This window comes from Phyllobates terribilis, unplaced genomic scaffold, assembly GCF_046119375.1.
Source record: "Phyllobates terribilis strain yellow unplaced genomic scaffold, ASM4611937v1 Scaffold_11__3_contigs__length_659146591, whole genome shotgun sequence".
Lineage (NCBI taxonomy): Eukaryota > Metazoa > Chordata > Amphibia > Anura > Dendrobatidae > Phyllobates > Phyllobates terribilis.
The window spans coordinates 613,326,406-613,346,087 of record NW_027362771.1 but is presented as its reverse complement, the minus strand read 5'-3'; the positions used below and the strand labels follow the sequence as shown (position 1 = coordinate 613,346,087).

At 48.8% G+C, this 19,682-nt stretch overlaps 1 protein-coding gene across 2 annotated transcripts in view; it reads left to right on the top strand.

Annotated features, from left to right (window-relative positions):
* DNAH2 (dynein axonemal heavy chain 2) overlaps nt 1-17,609 on the top strand; it is a 168,760-nt gene extending 151,151 nt beyond the window's left edge. Inside the window, exons 57-88 of one of the 2 annotated variants that reach the window (XM_073654473.1) lie at nt 7-167; nt 356-495; nt 721-853; nt 1,706-1,845; nt 1,910-2,120; nt 2,198-2,314; nt 2,450-2,591; nt 2,675-2,844; nt 2,931-3,047; nt 3,238-3,402; nt 3,483-3,605; nt 4,104-4,252; nt 6,041-6,107; nt 6,189-6,339; nt 6,459-6,607; nt 9,388-9,521; nt 9,762-9,906; nt 10,025-10,224; nt 10,567-10,693; nt 10,851-11,037; nt 11,138-11,286; nt 11,435-11,618; nt 11,813-12,003; nt 12,088-12,279; nt 12,464-12,648; nt 12,737-12,965; nt 13,052-13,203; nt 14,413-14,527; nt 15,675-15,851; nt 15,942-16,016; nt 16,103-16,253; nt 16,356-17,609. In XM_073654473.1, the coding sequence (XP_073510574.1) occupies nt 7-167; nt 356-495; nt 721-853; nt 1,706-1,845; nt 1,910-2,120; nt 2,198-2,314; nt 2,450-2,591; nt 2,675-2,844; nt 2,931-3,047; nt 3,238-3,402; nt 3,483-3,605; nt 4,104-4,252; nt 6,041-6,107; nt 6,189-6,339; nt 6,459-6,607; nt 9,388-9,521; nt 9,762-9,906; nt 10,025-10,224; nt 10,567-10,693; nt 10,851-11,037; nt 11,138-11,286; nt 11,435-11,618; nt 11,813-12,003; nt 12,088-12,279; nt 12,464-12,648; nt 12,737-12,965; nt 13,052-13,203; nt 14,413-14,527; nt 15,675-15,851; nt 15,942-16,016; nt 16,103-16,253; nt 16,356-16,510 (4,883 nt within the window). In that variant the 3' untranslated portion in view covers nt 16,511-17,609. Of the gene's footprint in view, nt 1-6; nt 168-355; nt 496-720; nt 854-1,705; nt 1,846-1,909; nt 2,121-2,197; nt 2,315-2,449; nt 2,592-2,674; nt 2,845-2,930; nt 3,048-3,237; nt 3,403-3,482; nt 3,606-4,103; nt 4,253-6,040; nt 6,108-6,188; nt 6,340-6,458; nt 6,608-9,387; nt 9,522-9,761; nt 9,907-10,024; nt 10,225-10,566; nt 10,694-10,850; nt 11,038-11,137; nt 11,287-11,434; nt 11,619-11,812; nt 12,004-12,087; nt 12,280-12,463; nt 12,649-12,736; nt 12,966-13,051; nt 13,204-14,412; nt 14,528-15,674; nt 15,852-15,941; nt 16,017-16,102; nt 16,254-16,355 lie in introns of those variants that run through there. The other variant, XM_073654474.1, reaches the window with a different exon arrangement.
* The last annotated feature ends 2,073 nt before the right edge of the window (nt 17,610-19,682 follow it).

The window sequence follows — 19,682 nt, the reverse complement described above, 5'->3', positions numbered from 1 at the left end:
CCTCAGACATTAAAAAGCTGTACCACCTGGCGGGCGTGGAGGGCCGGCCCACCGTCTTCCTCCTGACGGACACCCAGCTCACCGATGAATCATTTCTGGAAGATGTGAACAACGTGCTGAGTTCTGGGGAGGTCCCCAATCTCTACAAGGCCGATGAGTTTGAAGAGGTAAATCTACAAGGGGTTCCCAACTATTATTTGCATCCGCACGGCCATTGCTCCCATTAGGGGTCTTTTTCACACAACTAAAAATGTCCATAAAATCAATATGGAAGGTTTAACAATCCCAGATCCTTGTTGTGAGCAGTGGCCTCAGGCCGGCGAGCTGCTAGTCTCACCTCCATGTTGTCTTCTAGATTAAGACCATTTTACAAGAAAAAGCCAAAGCAGAAAATGTGGCGGACACCGCAGAGAGTCTCTTCAACTTCCTGATCGAGAGAGTGCGCAACAACCTACATATCGTCCTGTGTATGAGCCCCGTGGGCGACCCCTTCAGGTGAGAGGACCCTCACTGTTTACCACACTGTATTAATCCTTTATTGTACAGCTATCTTCTCATAAACCAGTGGCCAATCGGAAGATTTGGGTTGCCCTCTGTTGTCTTCCAGTGTCAGCCCATTCCCCTCACCTTGGCAGCGGCAGCCATCATCAGCATAGATGCATAGTCCTTGATTTTCTCTGTCTTCTCTTCTCCTCCTTTTTTTTTTTTTCTCCGCCGCAGGAATCGCATCCGTCAGTACCCGGCCCTGGTTAACTGCACGACCATCGACTGGTTTTCTGAGTGGCCGCAGGAGGCATTACTGGAGGTAGCGGAGCGATACTTGGAAGGAGTGGAGCTGGGCAGCTTGGAAGGAGTGAGTCTCCCACATATCTCAGCGCGAGGGGCCGTCTGTACGGGATCCACTCCCATCATCCACACGGCAGTTCCCAAATTGTTTTAGAAAGCTGTGGGACAAATTGTCCAGTTGGAGTTCTTCTTTAATCTGATCACGACCGTTGTAAATGACAGAGCAGGCTTATAGCTGGACCGGTCCCCGACTGTATACGAGGATGAAGAGAATAAACCACTCCTGGTTCATTGCTGCTTCTGTCTCCTCTTTTTCTTTACATATCACTCCATGGAAGCATTGGCAACGCCAGTGTACGTCTGTAGGACCTGCCGATCACTCGATCACATAGCAGGACAGCTGGTGTGGATGCCCCAATTACAAGGGGAAAAATATTATAATGAAAAGGAAAAAAAAAAAATGTTCCTGGGAGATTTTTTTATAATCTCTTAGGGGCAAAATGATGTAAAAAAAAAAAAAATAAGCAAAAAAAAAAAAAACCTCAGTAAAAATAGTCCCCACTGCAAAAAAATAAAATAAACAGTAAAAAAAATGACTTCTTTCTACATATGCAAACCCCCCGCTGTCACCAAAAAATTGCATAAATTACAGAGTAATTTATATGTACCACAAAAAGTGCTAAAAAATGTGACAATATGTCCCACTTAAAACAAAGCCTCATATGCAATCAATGGCGCTTTATAAATTAATACTACTAATAATAATAATATGGCGTCATCAGAGGGGAAAAAAAGAAATAAATAAGATAGTTACGCCAGTGAGGAAAAAGAAGATTTTAATGACCAGACTAGGTTATTATTTATGAACTTGGACAATTTCCAATTTCATCCCATTTATTCCTCATCTTGGCCGATGCAGATTAACGGGAAGGTGGCCCGAATGTTCGTCACAATGCATCGCTCCGTCGCCCAATATTCCCACAAGATGAAGCAGGCACTGAAGAGGCAGAATTACATCACCCCGACCAGCTACCTGGAGGTGGTCTCCCGATACAAGAGGTGAGTGCCGGGTGAACCGTTATATATGCCGATTACAGGTCACTCATACCTACCTTATATCCAGGCTCCTGAATGAGAAACGAGCAGAGTTGGGTGAGAAGGCCTCCAAGTTGAGGAACGGACTGTTTAAGATCGATGAGACTCGGGAGAAGGTGGAAAAGATGTCGGAGCAGCTGGCGATCGCCAGGAGCAAAGTGGCCGAATTCCAGAAACAGTGTGAGGAGTATCTGGTGATCATCGTCCAGCAGAGGAGAGAAGCCGACGAGCAGCAGAAGGTGCGTCCTCATCGGCTGTGGCAACCTGACCCCTGTCCACCTCTCCTCCGTGATGACTTTCTGACTTTCTTCACCAGGCGGTCACTGCTCACAGCGAGAAGATCGCAGCTGAGGAGATAAAGTGTAAGGCCCTGGCAGAGAATGCCCAGAAGGACCTGGAGGAAGCCATGCCAGCATTAGAGGAGGCCATGAGGGTAAGAGCTGCCTCTTGCCAGTCATCAGATTTGCTTCATTGCAGCAGACTACTCTGGGTTGATGTACAGTATACGTATTTGTTATGTGTATGGGGATGGTATTCTGAGCCGTATCCCGTCTTTTTCTTTTGTTAGGCCCTGGAAACTCTGAACAAGATGGATCTGACAGAAATCAAAGCCTACGGACGACCACCAGCTCTGGTGGAGACAGTAATGCAAGCCGTCATGATCTTGAGGGGAAATGAGCCTACATGGGCCGAGGCTAGGAGGCAGCTGGGTGAGGAGGACTGTGGACGACAGTGTCTCGGTAGTGAGTAGATGTCCATGGTCCCTTCATCATTTCATTCTTGGTTTCTTTAGGAGAACCCAACTTCATCAAACAGCTCATTCACTTTGACAAAAACAACATCTCGGAGCGGGTGCTGAAGAAGATCGGACAGTACTGCGCCCTACCGGATTTCCAGCCGGAAATGGTGGGCCGAGTGTCCCTGGCCGCCAAATCTATGTGCATGTGGGTGCGGGCGATGGAGGTGAGCACATGTTACACCAGGGACCAGTATGTTCATGCAGTCTGTGATATATAGAGCCTGGACCTCTTGGGGTTTTTCTTCGGCAGATGTATGGACGGATATTCCGTGTGGTGGAGCCAAAACGTGCCCGCATGAATGCCGCCATGTCACAGCTGGCCGAGAAGCAGGCGTCGCTGGCCGAAGCCCAGAATAAACTGAAGGAGGTATTACAATGTCACCCTGATGTGCCGCGTACGAAGCTGCAGACCTCGGGGATTGATGACTTGGGGATTCTTGAAACATTGCTCAGGAACGGTCGTTGGATGGTTGAACATAGGACTCTAGAAGGAGTTCAGAGCCTAAACCAGAGTGTCTGGATGTGGTATAATGGTCCCTACTGACCTTGTCTCGCAGGTAGGAGAACGTCTCGAGCAGCTTAAGATGCAGTACGACGAGAAACTGGCACAGAAGGAGCAGCTCCGAGCAGAGGCTGAACTCATGGAGGTGAAACTGCAACGAGCAGGAACGCTGGTGACCGGGCTGGCTGGAGAGAAGATTCGCTGGGAGGAGACGGTCAAGGTGGGTCCCTCCGTTCTCCGTCTTATTATGATTATCGGCACTTTTTAGCCTTGTCAGCGTATTCCCATTCTCCTCCTCAGGGTCTGGAGCAGGACCTGGGCTTCCTAGTCGGCGACTGTCTCCTTGCCTCTGCCTTCTTGTCGTACATGGGACCTTTTCTGTCCAGTTACCGGGAGGAGATACTTTCCATTTGGATTAAAGAGGTGAATTGTGGGTCTAAGAAGCATCGAAGGAATATTTCTGATAGAAACAGTGATCCTGTCACTCGCCCCTGATGGGTCACTACAGTCATGACAGATGTGGCCGATAACAGAGAAGATAGATTATAATTGACCATAAAGTCACTTGTACCTGACGATTTTAGCAGGACTGTCCGACCATCTAATACGCAGGAGGCCTCTGATTTCTGCTGTAACAGCCCATGGATGATTGGGCAGGTCGTGCCTGAACCTTTCCTTCTCAGGAAATATAAGTCACCCCAGAAGCGTCTGTCAGCCGCTTATTCCCCTCGTCCCATTTAGAACACATGCGTGACCGGCTGAACTGAGGGTCCGAAGGAGTAGCTATCTCCAATGCATGGCCAACCTGACATAGATGATATGGTAGAGATCTGCCCTACGGTTAGCAGGCTGATAACAGGGAACAATGGATTAAATTCCCACATACACACATCAGATCAGCTTTTCTCGTCTGTCATTCAGGTGCGGGAGATGCTAGTGCCCTGCTCCCCTCTCTTCTCGCTGACCACCTTCCTGTCCAGCCCCACCATGGTGCGAGAGTGGAACTTGCAGGGTCTGCCCTCCGACAGCTTCTCCAGTGACAACGGCATTATCGTCACGCGAGGGAACAGGTAACGTAACGTCACGTCTCCAGTCCCACAAGATTCTCCCGGGGAGATAAGTCATACGACAGGAAGAAGTGGGTAGAAGAAGTGGGAAAACATCTCAGACGCCACAAGTCTATTCCGGCAGTCACAAACGCGTCAGCCATGCTGCAGCCTGGATACATCAGTGTGGATATTACACAGCGACTCCCACACCTAGCGTCAGGGTGCCAGATTAGGGGACGTTCTGGAGCATTAGATGTTTACAGGGAACCAGTCGGCACAATCTGCTGTATACATCGCTCCCACCACCACCGGTTGGGGCAACCGCACACCTTATAAAGATGGCGCATTCGCAGAGCATTCACCTTTGTGTGGGTAGAGTCGTCAGTATCAGACAGAAACTCCTGGTCACCAAGACCAGCGAATCCCCAGACCAAAACAGATTACTCTGCGTGTGAAAACACAGGGTCCTCCGTGGGCATAATATTACTCAGACAACACAGGGTGCGGGTAAAACAGCGTGGCTATACTTTATTGAACCACAAAGCGGACAATAAACACATAGAACAGTCCCAGCAAATACCCAAGACGGTCCAACATTATACAGTCCACACCCTTCCGCTCCGCCCACCTGGGATAAAACAGCTGCGACTTTGGGACTTCTGGGGCCAACTACCTCAACCATTGGCCCCCCACTTTTGGTGGGCCTCCACAGAAAGAAGGTAGCAGCAAGCTTAGGAAGCTAAAAGTCCATCGAGGTACAAGGCCAGGAGACACGAGGGTCCGGCTGGTCCCAATCTGGCTTCTCCGAAAGTCTCCATGGGTTCCAGGCGACCCGTGGGTCCCTCCTGGCAACCCCAAACAACATATCCATGGGGTCAGGTGACTTCATCTTCCCAACCTGGTCTCCCCAAATGTATCCATGGGCTCTCTGATGGTCAGTGGAGCAGATCCGTATCTTTCCATTCAGGGCCGTGTACCCTTAGGCTAGAATCATGTAAAATCCAAATCTGTGTCTCTTTGGGTAGAGCCATACTACCAAGCTGATGGTGTGAAGAGAGTCTGAGTGTCCTCTTGCTTCTCCTTGGTTCTCTGTTTTAAGTCTCTCTGCTACAGAACCATATGTCCTTTTTTTAAGTACAGATCCACAGGTCAAGGATCATTAGTAAGAGGTCAGAGGTAAAGGTGCAGGGCTCATTCAGGTCTCATTGTTTGAGCTAATCAATTTACATAGCTGGTATAGCAGGGGCTCTTTAAATCAACATTCAGCTGACTTAGTAGAATATGCAATTAGCATAGTAACCAACAACATTGTTTCACAGACCCAAGAGGAGACAACATTCAGGGTTATACAAATAATCATATGTCCATCTTGAAATACACATACATTTACAAGTCAACAGAAGCACAATAGTCTATTTCTCTTGGATTAACAAATCTAAACGTCAGGTTTATTAAGATTTTAGGCTGTATCATCACACTACACATGCGCCATTCTCAGCTTTACATCCATTAGCGGACCAGGGTGGATTTACTGGATCACTTAGCTGATTTATAGGGGTTAACTCTTGCTCGGAGGTTCCTTGTACATTTCTGTACGTAAATACCTACACAGACCTCCTGTATGCTTGGGCCCCCACCATAAAGCAGCAGCTGATACGCCACTTCCTGACCCTGTGCAGAGATCCCTGAGAGGGCAATGGGTGCAATTCTCCAGTTTGACCAGGCAGGAATTCCTCTAAATGTTGGGTTGTTCATTATCATAAAACACGGCTGCCACCTTTCAATAATAGTGGTCTGTGATATTTTCAGGTGGCCGCTCATGGTCGATCCCCAAGGACAAGCCACCAAATGGATAAAGAGCATGGAGTCCGCCAACGTGAGAGCTCCTTCTTATTTCTCGCCCTCTCTCGTGTGTCCACCTTGAGTCAGGGATTCATCCGAGTCGCTTTTCTTTCAGGGGCTTAAAGTGATCGATCTTCAGATGCCGGATTTCATGCGGATTCTGGAACAAGCGGTGCAGTTTGGGACGCCGGCTCTTCTGCAGAACGTCCAAGAGGATCTAGACCCGTCTCTAACTCCCATCTTAAATAAGTCCGTCACCAAAATAGGTGAGTAACCGGCGCATGAGGAGGAGACACACCGGAAGCAATGGCGGCTGTCCTCGAAAGTGAGGATCTCCTCTACACACATAGCCGCAGCGTCCACATCATACATGTGTTCTGTACAGGGGGCAAACTTCAGATCCGGCTGGGCGATAAGGATGTCGTCTATAACCCTGAATTCCGATTCTACATCACAACCAAACTGTCCAATCCTCACTACACCCCCGAAATCAGCTCCCAGACCACCATCGTCAACTTTGCTGTGAAGGAGCAGGTAAGATGTCTGTAGATGTCTGTAGTGCCCATACATCTCCATGACTGCTCATCTCCAGAAGATCAGACAGGTTGAAATCCAAAACGCTGAACTTTATTTTTCTCGTGAGATACCGCTATACACACGTCATGTCAAAATTAACCCCAATGGGCACTTTAGGTCGAATAACCCGGAGGAGAGTGATAAGATCTTCCTTCCCTCTGGGAGCTAAACTGACGGCCCTTAATATCACTGGATTGTGTTTCGCTACCACTAGAGGCAGTGTCATACAGTTCCCATTATGTTGCCCATATGTAATCTTGCTGTCTGCGCCCATGTCCCCTGGATTGTGTTTCTCTTCCATTAGGGGGCAGTGTCATACAGTTCTCATTACTCTGCCCATATGTCACCTTGCTGTCTGCGCCCATGTGCCCGGGATTGTGTTTCTCTACCATTAGGGGGCAGTGTCATACAGTTCTCATTACTCTGCCCATATGTGACCTTGCTGGCAGCGTCCATGTGCCCGGGATTGTGTTTCTCTACCACTGGGGGGCAGTGTCATACAGTTCCCATTACTCTACACATATTTCACCTTGCTGTCTGCGCCCATGTGCCCAGGATTGTGTTTCTCTTCCATTAGGGGGCAGTGTCATACAGTTCCCATTACTCTGCCCATATGTGACCTTGCTGGCAGCGTCAGTGTGCCCGGGATTGTGTTTCTCTACCACTAGAGGCAGTGTCATACAGTTCCCATTACTCTGCCCATATGTGACCTTGCTGGCAGCGTCCGTGTGCCCGGGATTGTGTTTCTCTACCACTAGAGGCAGTGTCATACAGTTCCCATTACTCTGACCATATGTGACCTTGCTGGCAGCGTCCGTGTGCCCGGGATTGTGTTTCTCTACCACTAGAGGCAGTGTCATACAGTTCCCATTACGCTGCCCATATGTGACCTTGCTGGCAGCGTCAGTGTGCCCGGGATTGTGTTTCTCTACCACTAGAGGCAGTGTCATACAGTTCCCATTACTCTACACATATTTCACCTTGCTGTCTGCGCCCATGTGCCCGGGATTGTGTTTCTCTACCACTGGGGGGCAGTGTCATACAGTTCCCATTACTCTGCCCATATGTGACCTTGCTGGCAGCGTCAGTGTGCCCGGGATTGTGTTTCTCTACCACTAGAGGCAGTGTCATACAGTTCCCATTACTCTGACCATATGTGACCTTGCTGGCAGCATCCGTGTGCCCGGGAATGTGTTTCTCTACCACTAGAGGCAGTGTCATACAGTTCCCATTACTCTACACATATTTCACCTTGCTGTCTGCGCCCATGTGCCCGGGATTGTGTTTCTCTACCACTGGGGGGCAGTGTCATACAGTTCCCATTACTCTGACCATATGTGACCTTGCTGGCAGCATCCGTGTGCCCGGGATTGTGTTTCTCTACCACTGGGGGGCAGTGTCATACAGTTCCCATTACGCTGCCCATATGTGACCTTGCCGGCAGCGTCCGTGTGCCCGGGATTGTGTTTCTCTACCACTAGAGGCAGTGTCCTACAGTTCCCATTACTCTGCCCATATGTGACCTTGCTGGCAGCGTCCGTGTGCCCGGGATTGTGTTTCTCTACCACTAGAGGCAGTGTCCTACAGTTGCCATTACTCTGCCCATATGTGACCTTGCTGGCAGCGTCCGTGTGCCCGGGATTGTGTTTCTCTACCACTGGGGGGCAGTGTCCTACAGTTCCCATTACGCTGCCCATATGTGACCTTGCCGGCAGCGTCCGTGTGCCCGGGATTGTGTTTCTCTACCACTAGAGGCAGTGTCCTACAGTTCCCATTACTCTGCCCATATGTGACCTTGCTGGCAGCGTCCGTGTGCCCGGGATTGTGTTTCTCTACCACTAGAGGCAGTGTCCTACAGTTGCCATTACTCTGCCCATATGTGACCTTGCTGGCAGCGTCCGTGTGCCCGGGACTGTGTTTCTCTACCACTAGAGGCAGTGTCATACAGTTCCCATTACGCTGCCCATATGTGACCTTGCTGGCAGCGTCCGTGTGCCCGGGATTGTGTTTCTCTGCCACTGGGGGGCAGTGTAATGCAGTTCCCATTACGCTGCCTGTATTTGACCTTGCTTGCAGCGCCAGCGTGCTCGGGTAACGTAAAGGATTCCTGTGGTTTATATAAAATGGTCAGTACATTATTATTTATGATCCTTATCACTACAATTAGATGATTTTCTTTCAGGTTGTGTGATTATCTACCGGACAGACGTATGCTGAGGGCTGCTATAATCCTTCTTGTGTCCCACTGTCACATTAGAGGTTTACTTTATTCCCAATTTGTCGGAAATACATCTTATATTATACTCCGGTCACATCTGAAGCTGCACTCCTAGTTTCTGGTGTCCTCAGTTAACCAGTGGTGATACCATTTTGATTGCAGCTCTGGATGTGAGCGGAGGATCGGACGTGATTTGGACAGTATTTTCTCATCATTTTATCACCTAAACGTCGGGATGATTACACTTCCTCCCTGGCTCGAGGCCACGGCTCAGTAATGGGATTTTGTGCCTGCGTGGCTAAGCTCATTTGCTTCTTTTTGGGTATTTGCCAGTGACTTAGAAAGCGCAGAACTTCCTATAATGAAGGTGCCAACGTGCGGATTACTCATCTAAGTCACATTACACTAATTCCCAGATGTCTGCACCCACAATGGATGATTAGAGTGAGGAGAATTGGCTGTAGGATGCCGCTGTCACCCCGCGGGCGCCCCTAATAATGACTGTTCTGCTTCTGTACAGGGGCTGGAGGCTCAACTACTGGGCAGCGTGGTGAGGAAGGAGCGACCCGAGCTGGAGGAGCAGAAACAATCCCTGGTCTTAAACATTGCGGCCGGGAAACGTAAACTTCAGGAGCTGGAAGACGAGATTCTCAGGTCCGGCGGGCACATGCTTACACCTGCCATATTTCATTCATTATGCAGACGTACACATGGTCCATGACAAAAATAAGTAAATGAGCCCCCTCTGCCGGTACTCATCGCTACTCTCCCCAAGAGGAGCACCCATTATGTGATCATAACCTAAGAGCAACCCCCCCATCACACCCCTGATTCTGCTGATTCCTCAACCGCCCCTTATCGTAAGCATCGTGTAATGGCCTTATACCCTTTCAGGCTCCTGAACGAGGCGACCGGCTCCCTGCTGGACGACGTGCAGCTAGTCAACACCTTACAGACCTCAAAAGTGACAGCGACGGAAGTGAGCGAGCAGCTGGAGAGCAGCGAGGAGACCGAAGAGAAGATTGACCTGGCCAGGGAGGTAAGAGATGTCCGGACACCTGTACACACCTGGTTCCATGTGGGCGACACTGACTGTAGAGGGCGTAGTCCTCACGTCATTATGTGGGCCGGCAGATATCGTCTTGTCTCCCTTCTAGGCGTACCGGCCCTGTGCCCAGCGAGCTTCACTCCTCTTCTTCGTCTTGAACGACCTCGGACGTATTGACCCCATGTATCAGTTCTCCTTGGATTCCTACATCGACCTCTTCCAGTTGAGTATTGACAAGAGCAAGCGCAGCGCCAACCTGGAGGAGCGGATCACCAACCTCAATGAATATCACACTTACGCCGTCTACAGGTAACTAGGAGCCGCTATAGAGGGACGTGGGGGTTATCCTGTAAAGATGGCGGCTGGGCACCATTACCGTGTCCAGTGTTCATCTTGGTAGATGTAGTTCTTCCTCCTGAGTACTACAATCCCATACTGCATGCAGTACAGACAATGAACAAGTAGGTGGGAGCCGAGTCCTGCTGTCTGGGAGCAGAAGGGAAACTAGCAGCATTCCTTTGCAGATTTGGCTGTGACTTGAGACATGTAGTTACCAAGTGATTCAGAATTTCACATTTTGCTTCCTCACCCGTTCACCTTTTATCTCTGCACCCCTTTCTTATTGTCGTTCTCCCGTCCTGCCCCCCGCAGGTACACCTGCCGTGCCCTCTTTGAAAGGCATAAGCTGCTTTTCAGTTTCCAGATGTGCGCCAAGATCCTAGAAGTTGCCGGAAAGCTGAACATGGACGAATATAATTTCTTCCTACGTGGTGGATTGGTGAGCGACACCTTGATTTATACCTTGCCTCCTCTGTGACCTGCATGTACTTTATCTGTGTGGCCCATAGACCACTCAGGAATGGAGAGGTGATGGCGTATGCGCTGCTTTCACTGTTTATTTCTGAGGCCATTTATAATGAAGTCCCTCTTTACAGGTCCTTGACAGAGAAGAGCAGATGGACAATCCTTGCCCAGGGTGGCTTTCTGATGCCAACTGGGACAACATAACCGAGCTGGACAAGCTGGCAAACTTCCATGGCATTATGAACTCTTTTGAGCAGTATCCACGAGACTGGCACCAGTGGTTCACCAGCCCCGAGCCTGAGAGCGCCTGTCTGCCAGGTCCTGAAGTATATACGTACTGTATATCCTGAGACTAGACCGTCCCCAAGCCTATATATCGTCCATGATAACACTATAACCCTTACTTGTGCTCTCACAGGAGAATGGGAGAATGCCTGCAGCGAGGTGCAGAGGATGCTGATTGTCCGTTCCCTGCGGCAAGATCGAGTGGCGTTCTGCGTGACGTCCTTCATCATCAACAATCTAGGGTCAAAATTCACCGAGCCCCCGGTGCTGGATATGCGGGCGGTGAGTGAGCTACAGTATATAGGATACAGGAGTGAGTGACGAGTTTTTGGTCTCTGGTCTGGTATATTAATCTGCATACAGCGTTTTCCTCTCTCCTACCCATAAAGTGCCACATGTGATGTCGTGTCTGCTCACTTCTCTCCCGCAGGTGGTGGAGGACTCTCTTCCCCGCTCTCCCCTGGTGTTTGTCCTTTCCCCGGGAGTGGATCCTACTGGCGCCCTCCTTCAGCTGGCAGAGCAGTGTATGATGTCCCAGCATTTTCAGGCGCTTTCCTTAGGACAAGGCCAGGCTCCGATCGCCACCCGCATGATCAAGGAAGGAGTCAAAGATGGTAAAAGCTACCGTGCTTCATGTCACACGCATGTTCTGTCCTCACCTGGGAGGTCATCATTCAGGGTTTTAGAACTTCATGGCTATAGTGACCCAGATCAGTCATCTTGAGCTTAGATGGGAACGTTGCTTCTCTCCTGGAGACCCATTGTAGGTTTTTAGTAAAAGTCTGACTCGTCACTTATTATTTCTCAGGGAATTGGGTGTTCTTAGCCAATTGTCACCTGTCGCTCTCATGGATGCCACAACTGGATAAGTTGGTGGAGCAGCTGCAGGTGGAGGACCCACACCCCAACTTCAGACTCTGGCTGAGCTCAAGCCCCCATCCAGACTTTCCTATCTCCATTCTCCAAGCAAGCATTAAGATGACCACTGAACCCCCCAAGGTTAGATGTGATCGGGGTGCAGTGGAAACCGTGAGGCCATCCATGGTGCAGCATCTTTTATAATACATACATTGCTATCCTTAGGGTCTGCGTGCCAACATGAAGCGCCTGTACCAGCTGATCACCGAGCCTCAGTTCTCGCGCTGCAGCAAGACGTCCAGCTACCGGCGCCTACTCTTCTCGCTCTGCTTCTTCCACAGCATCCTCCTGGAGCGCAGAAAATTCCTCCAGCTCGGCTGGAATATTGTGTACGGCTTCAACGATTCTGACTTCGAGGTGAGATCATTTTTTTGGAAGCTGGAGACAATTTACTCCACTGGATTAGATACGGTCGGTAACCCAAGATCCAAGTCCAGTGGAACTCCAAAGCCGTGTCACCAAATGTGAAGCTGTACTTCAGAGGAACGCAGGCGTCCATGAGGGGTGGTGTCTTTACAGATGGACTTTCTTTCTACCAAAGGTATCAGAGAACCTGCTCAGTTTATATCTCGATGAATATGAAGAGACACCATGGGAGGCCCTGAAGTATCTGATTGCCGGGGTCAATTATGGAGGTCACGTGACTGACGACTGGGACCGGCGTCTACTAGGAACCTACATCAATGATTACTTCTGTGAATCTGCACTGGCCACCCCGTTCTACAGGTAGCAAAGGAGCTAAACCCTAATACTCAGTTGTACTTTTAATATATCTGCTGCTTTAATATATCTGCTTTATATATTATCTTTTAAGACTTTCCACGCTGGACACTTATTACATCCCACGAGACGGGCCGCTGGCATCCTACAAGGAGTTCATTGGCTTGTTACCCAATGTGGATCATCCTGAGGCTTTTGGGCAGCACCCCAATGCCGATATCGCCAGTCAGATCACTGAGGCTCGGACGCTGTTTGACACTCTGCTCTCATTGCAACCCCAGGTCACCCAAAGCGCGGCTGGAGGACAAACCCGTGAAGACAAGGTACCGTTCTCCTCAGAAATCCCGGAAATGAGCCCTCCTGGGTCCCATCCTATGCATCAGCCTGAACTTCATCCTCATTCTTTCAGGTCTTGGAGTTATTGAATGACGTCCGACAAAAGATCCCTCAAGAAATTGATTACGAGGGAACAAGGAAGATGCTGAGTGATGATCCGAACCCTCTAAATGTTGTCTTGTTACAGGAGATTCAGAGATACAACGCTCTGCTGGACACAATCAGGTCAGTCTTGTGTAACTGGCTCGTACCAGCAAGTGGTCTTCACCCTGAACCCCTGGTGAGGAGGTATGGACATGGCTGCCCGAGGATGCCCAGGTTGCTGGCTGCCTTCTAGTGGCGGATGGGTTGCGGTAGGATTGAAGCGGCAGGAATGGGGTCAGGGGCCATCACCTGGTGATCAATCATAAAGTGCCAGTCCAGAAAGTAAAGTATGAACATTGGAGTAAAAACCAGGAGCAAAACATCCAAAAAGGTGCACGGCATGGGTGTAGTCAGGATCAGAAACATTGTAGGATTGTATCGTAATCACCAGGCGGCAAACTGCAGCCGACGTCCCCTCTACATAGTCCTCCAGGGCCTAAAAGTCCTCTCCATTCCTCTACAACCCGACCCCTATATGTGGAGACAGAAGAAGAGCCCAAAAAAAAAAAAGCATGGCTGAGGTGTCCAGTTCTCACAGTCATCAGGAGTCTCTACTACAAGTGGGGGCGCACCACAGGAACCAGGCGAAGTAAGTAACAAGCTTGGCAAAAATGGAAAGAACGAAAGTCATTATTAGTAAAAATATAAGTAACCGGGAAATTACCCCACAGTGTCTTATATCTCTGCTTTTTTTGGTGTGGAGCCCGGTGCTGGTTCACAAACATGAGCGATGTGTCCGAGTCCTGCCCGTAGGGGCTGCTCCACGGACGCTCCATGGACACTCCACGTCCCTCACATCTGGAGCATGAACCATACCTGAAATGCAAGCGAGGACACACAGATAAGCATTGATCTCTCCGTCCGACCCAGACCTTCCGACCTGCAGCAATAGAGCAGGCAGAAATAATAGTGACTCCTAAAATAATAAGGAATACTTACCCCAGCTCTCACGACAAACAGAGCAGATTACTCAGCCGGACTCATCTGGCAATTGGCAAAGCAGCGCAAGCAGAGACCATGACATCGCTTGATCTCTTTGTCACGTGGTGGCTTCCTTCCACTTCAGGGGTCACATTGTGAAGCAGGGAGCTGATGGCTTTATCATTGTACTCAGCTAAGTCTGCATCACAAGGACTCAGATGCATTTTAAAGTGGGTACCTACAGCCCATGACTACTTTGGCGCCAAAGTAGCTACCATGGCTACTACAGCCATAGTTACACCAAAATCATGACAGATTCCTTAGCTCTATCAGATTAGGAAATTCATCAAATCGATTCCAAATTTTTAGGTCTTCTCTACTCGATCTGGAGCGTGGTATTCAAGGCTTGGTGGTAATGTCTACTGAGCTGGAGGAGATCTTCACCTGCATACATGACGCACGTGTACCCCCACTGTGGGAGAAGGTGGGGATCAGTATACACAATGTGATGACATGGGGAGATGATGATGTGAGGGTATTGAAGAGGAGAATGATGTGAGGACAGGATGGGGAGATGATGATGAGAGGACAGGATGGGGAGATGATGATGGGGAGATGATGATGAGAGGACAGGATGGGGAGATGATGATGAGAGGACAGGATGGGGAGATGATGATGTGAGGGCAGGATGGGGAGATGATGAGAGGGTATTGAAGAGGAGAATGATGAGAGGACAGGATGGGGAGATGATGATGAGAGGACAGGATGGGGAGATGATGATGGGGAGATGATGATGAGAGGACAGGATGGGGAGATGATGATGAGAGGACAGGATGGGGAGATGATGATGAGAGGACAGGATGGGGAGATGATGATGTGAGGGCAGGATGGGGAGATGATGATGTGAGGACAGGATGGGGAGATGATGAGAGGGTATTGAAGAGGAGAATGATGAGAGGACAGGATGGGGAGATGATGATGAGAGGACAGGATGGGGAGATGATGATGAGAGGACAGGATGGGGAGATGATGATGAGAGGGCAGGATGAGGAGATGATGATGTGAGGACAGGATGGGGAGATGATGATGAGAGGACAGGATGGGGAGATGATGATGGGGAGATGATGATGTGAGGACAGGATGGGGAGATGATGATGAGAGGGCAGGATGGGGAGATGATGATGAGAGGGCAGGATGGGGAGATGATGAGAGGGCAGGATGGGGAGATGATGATGAGAGGGCAGGATGGGGAGATGATGATGGGGAGATGATGATGGGGAGATGATGATGTGAGGACAGGATGGGGAGATGATGATGTGAGGACAGGATGGGGAGATGATGATGTGAGGACAGGATGGGGAGATGATGATGTGAGGACAGGATGGGGAGAAGGATGATATGAGGACAGGATGAGGAGAAGGATGATGATGTGAGGTCAGGATGAGGAGGTAATGATGATGTGAGGACAGGATAGGAAGATAATGATAATGATGTGAGGACAAGAGTAGGAGATATTGATGATGATGTGAGGGTAGGATGAGGAGATATTGATGATGATGCGAGGGTAGGATGAGGAGATATTGATGATGATGTTGTTTTAGTGATATCAATATTTTAATTTCTGCTTCCAGGCTTATCCTTCGCTGAAACCACTGGCATCCTGGACACGAGATTTGGCCTTACGTGTGGAGATGTTTGCCCGCTGGGCGGAGACCGCTCGTCCACCTGTCATATATTGGCTTTCAGCATTCACATTCCCAACAGGATTCTTGACTGCCGTCCTCCAGAGTGCAGCCCGACAAAATAACGTAAGCGTCTGATCCGTTCTGTAATACTGGGTGGGCACTTTGAGATATACATACCACAGAAATGATACCAGTGCATTGTCTCTTCTGTAGGTGTCTGTTGATTCTCTGTCGTGGGAATTTGTCGTCTCAACAGTAGATGATAATAACCTGGTGTATCCTCCAAAGGTGAGAGTTGGCATACTCAGACACATGAGACCTCTGTATATAAATAGGAGCCGTATATATGACCCTTGTGATACTTGATTCCTCAGGATGGAGTATGGATCCGTGGCTTATACCTGGAAGGCGCCGGCTGGGATAAGAAGAACTCCTGTCTAATGGAAGCAGAACCAATGCAACTTGTGTGTCCTCTCCCGACTGTGCACTTCAGACCCACAGAGAGCAAGAAGAAGAGCAGCAAAGGTACATGAGGGGCTTTTACTTGAAGCTGTGATACTTATGGATACATCCATATATGTAAAAAGAAGGTAAACATGTCTCCACAACCTCTTTTTTACTTCTCAGGGCTGTATTCCTGCCCCTGTTATTATTACCCGGTCCGGTGTGGGTCCACTGGTCGAGCCTCCTTTGTGATCGGTGTGGATCTTAAAACAGGTTCATCACCTCCGGAGCACTGGATAAAGAGAGGAACCGCTTTACTCATGAGTCTGGACAATTAGGGTTGCGGATCTTCACACTGCTATTTCCTTCACTGTCCTACAGACGGGTTCAGCCATTGTCAAAAATTTTAGCTTTCACAGTTTGCTGCTTCAGTGGTTTTAGATCTTTTAGTCAGATGTTTTCACTGAATAAGTGAGTAATGAATAAACATTTCAGAAGTTTTTTCACTTTTATTGACAAATCCATGAAGTTTCTGTGACGCCTCAATATTCCCAGCGCTGCCACTTATTTCTCCAGACATCTGCCATTCGCCCCGGCAGCTGGATATTGACTTCTCGGCCAGATCCTGACTGATGGTCGCCCGTTCTTCTCTCATCAGAACTCGGAGTTTAATCACAATTTCTGAGGTTTTCTTTGTTCACCCACTTTTTTGAGGATTGACCAACGGTTCATAATTGAACTGAGATCTGAGGAGTTTCCTGGCCATGGGCTGAAAAATGTATTGCTTTGTTCATCAAGCAACTTAGTTTGCACCTTTGCCTTGTGACATGGTCGCCATCATGCTACGAAAAGCATTGTTCATCACCACATTATCTTGGGTGATTGGGAGAAGTTGCTCTTGGAGGATGATTAGATTCCATTCTTTATTTTTGGCAGTAATCTTAGGTAATATTGTGAGTGAGCCCCCTCCATGGATGAAAAGCCCCCAAACATGAGTGGTCTCCTGAGGCTTTACTGTTGGCATACACAGGACTCATGGTAGCGCTCACCTGTTCTTCTCCAGGCAATCATTCTTCTAGATGTACCAAACAGTCTGATGGGGACTTCATCAGAGAAAATAACTACCTTCATCCTTTGAAGTCCATTCCCAGTACTTCCTGAAGAATATTAGTCTGTCCTTGATGTTTTCTAGAAGAGAAGTATCTTCTTTGCTGCCCTTCTTGAGACTAGAACAACCTCCAAAAGCCTTCGTCTCACTGAGATGCATGGACACCTGCCTGCTGCCATTCCTGAGCAAGCTCTGCACTGGTGTTGAACTGATCCCATAGTTGAATGCTCTTTAGGAGAGACTGTCTTCGCACTTGCTGGACTTTCTTGGGCGCCTGAAGCCTTCTTCACAGCAATTGTACCTCTATCTAGCTAAATGTAGAAATGGCCTCCCTCTCCAACAAAGAATAAAGTTTTTATATAGAATTGTGTGGAGTAGTTCCAGACAGTTTGCAATTGATTTTGGGGTGAGTTGGGTCTTGTCTAGTAGGTTTCTTACTGACTTAAGGCCCAGGTTATGTGGGATGGGATGTATAGAGGCTGTAGACATGTAGAGTGACTAGTATGGTTTCTGGAGGAATCTTAGCGAGATTGTGAATAATATTAAGGAAATGGTTAGTGTTCGGCAGGAAGGAACTCATTTTCTGAATCGGGTGTGAGGATTTTCTCCAGGTACATAAACAATGGTGATAAGATGGAGTCTGTGGGTGCCACTGTGGGGCAATCGGGGGGGGGTAATTAATGATTTATGGATTTTAGGGAGTATAAAGAAAATTATTTTGATTATTGTCGCTGAAGATAACAATTTCTTGCTGAAATATTCAACCAGACATCACTGTGAATCCTTTTACAGAGATTTATGGACCTCACGGCCCACATTATTGGCACCTCCCAAATCTCCTGAGCACTGCGACTGCCACCAAATTGGAGTTTTAATAATAATACCCTGGCAGGGGCAAGGCATGATGGATTTACCATAACGAATCGATTTCAAGGGGGATTACTGTAACGCAAGGTGTGGGAAAGACTAAGTGCAACACAAAGGGAAGAGGGGGAGGAAGCCCGAACACTAGGGAAAGAGGGAGTGCACATCCCTAGGCAGATCTAATATCACCTTGCATACCCTACCGTCCCTATATATGTTCCACACCTATCGCCAAGCAGGACCCTAAACCCTATATGTCCCTAGAGCTTGGCCCTAGATAGGGAGGGGGAGGGGTGAGCACTGGGCAGGCCCCACTACAAACTAAAGATAACAAGATAGACAAACACGGGATAAACTTAGCTTGAGCAGACATCAGAGGGGAAATGCCAACTGTCCTCCAAGGGCACCGGAGAAGAAGTCAGCCAACAGCTAGTGCTCCAAGCATGCACAAAGGTACATAGAAGTATCACCGGCAATTGCCTGGAGCAAACTGAAAGTTTTAAACTCCCATGGAAGGGTGTGTCAAACAGCAGCAGGAGGGAGGTCGCCGCTGGGTGTTAAAGGAAGAAGGATTAAGAAGGTGTCTGCAATGCCAAGCGCAGTGACCTTCTACAGCCAGATCCAGAGCGACTGTCTATTACACCTGACACACCCGTGACAGTACACCACCTTCTATGAGTGGCCTCCTGACATTCGGTTTCTCAGGATCAGAGGTGTGTAATGCACAAACCAACCTGGGGGCATTAACCTCTGATGCTGAAACCCACATCCTTTCTTCTGGACCATAACCCTTCCCTTGCACCAAGTACTGTAGGGAACGATGCTGGAGACTAGAATCTACAATCCTCGAAATCTGAAACTCCAAATTACCATCAACCATGATTGAGGGCGGCGGCAGGGGAGAGAACTGAAAAGGTTCTAAATATTTCTTGAGCAGAGACCGGTGAAAGACATTGTGGATCTTAAGGACCTGAGGTAGCTCAAGACGAAACGCTGCTGGGTTAATGAAGGCGGTTATTTTATAGGGACCAATAAATCTAGGTCCCAACTTCCAGGAAGAACCTTCAACTTGATATTCCTGGTAGACAAATACACATAAACATTCACACTCAGGTCCGGACCAGGCATGCGTTTTTTGTCAGCCATAAGTTTGTGCCTGTCTCCCATGATCTTCAAATTACTCAGAACCCCCCCCCCCTTTCCCCAAAAACTGAGGAGAACGACAAAGCAAAACGTTCCTCCTCATAAACTCCCTCTCCCCTCTCCCACTGAAAGTACCAAACTGTGGATGGAAGCCGTATGCACCAAAGAACGGTGAACTGCCGGTACATTCTTGGTGATGATTATTAATAGCAAATTCTGCCAGCGGTAAGTAAGATGCCCAATCCTGGCTTTCGGAGACAAAACACCTGAGGTAAATCTCCAAATTCTAATTAATGTGCTCGGTCTGCCCATTCGACTGAGGATGGAAGGCAGAGGAAAAGGACAGCTGCACCCCCAGTCGAGAACAGAATGCTCTCCAGAACTTGGAAAAAAAA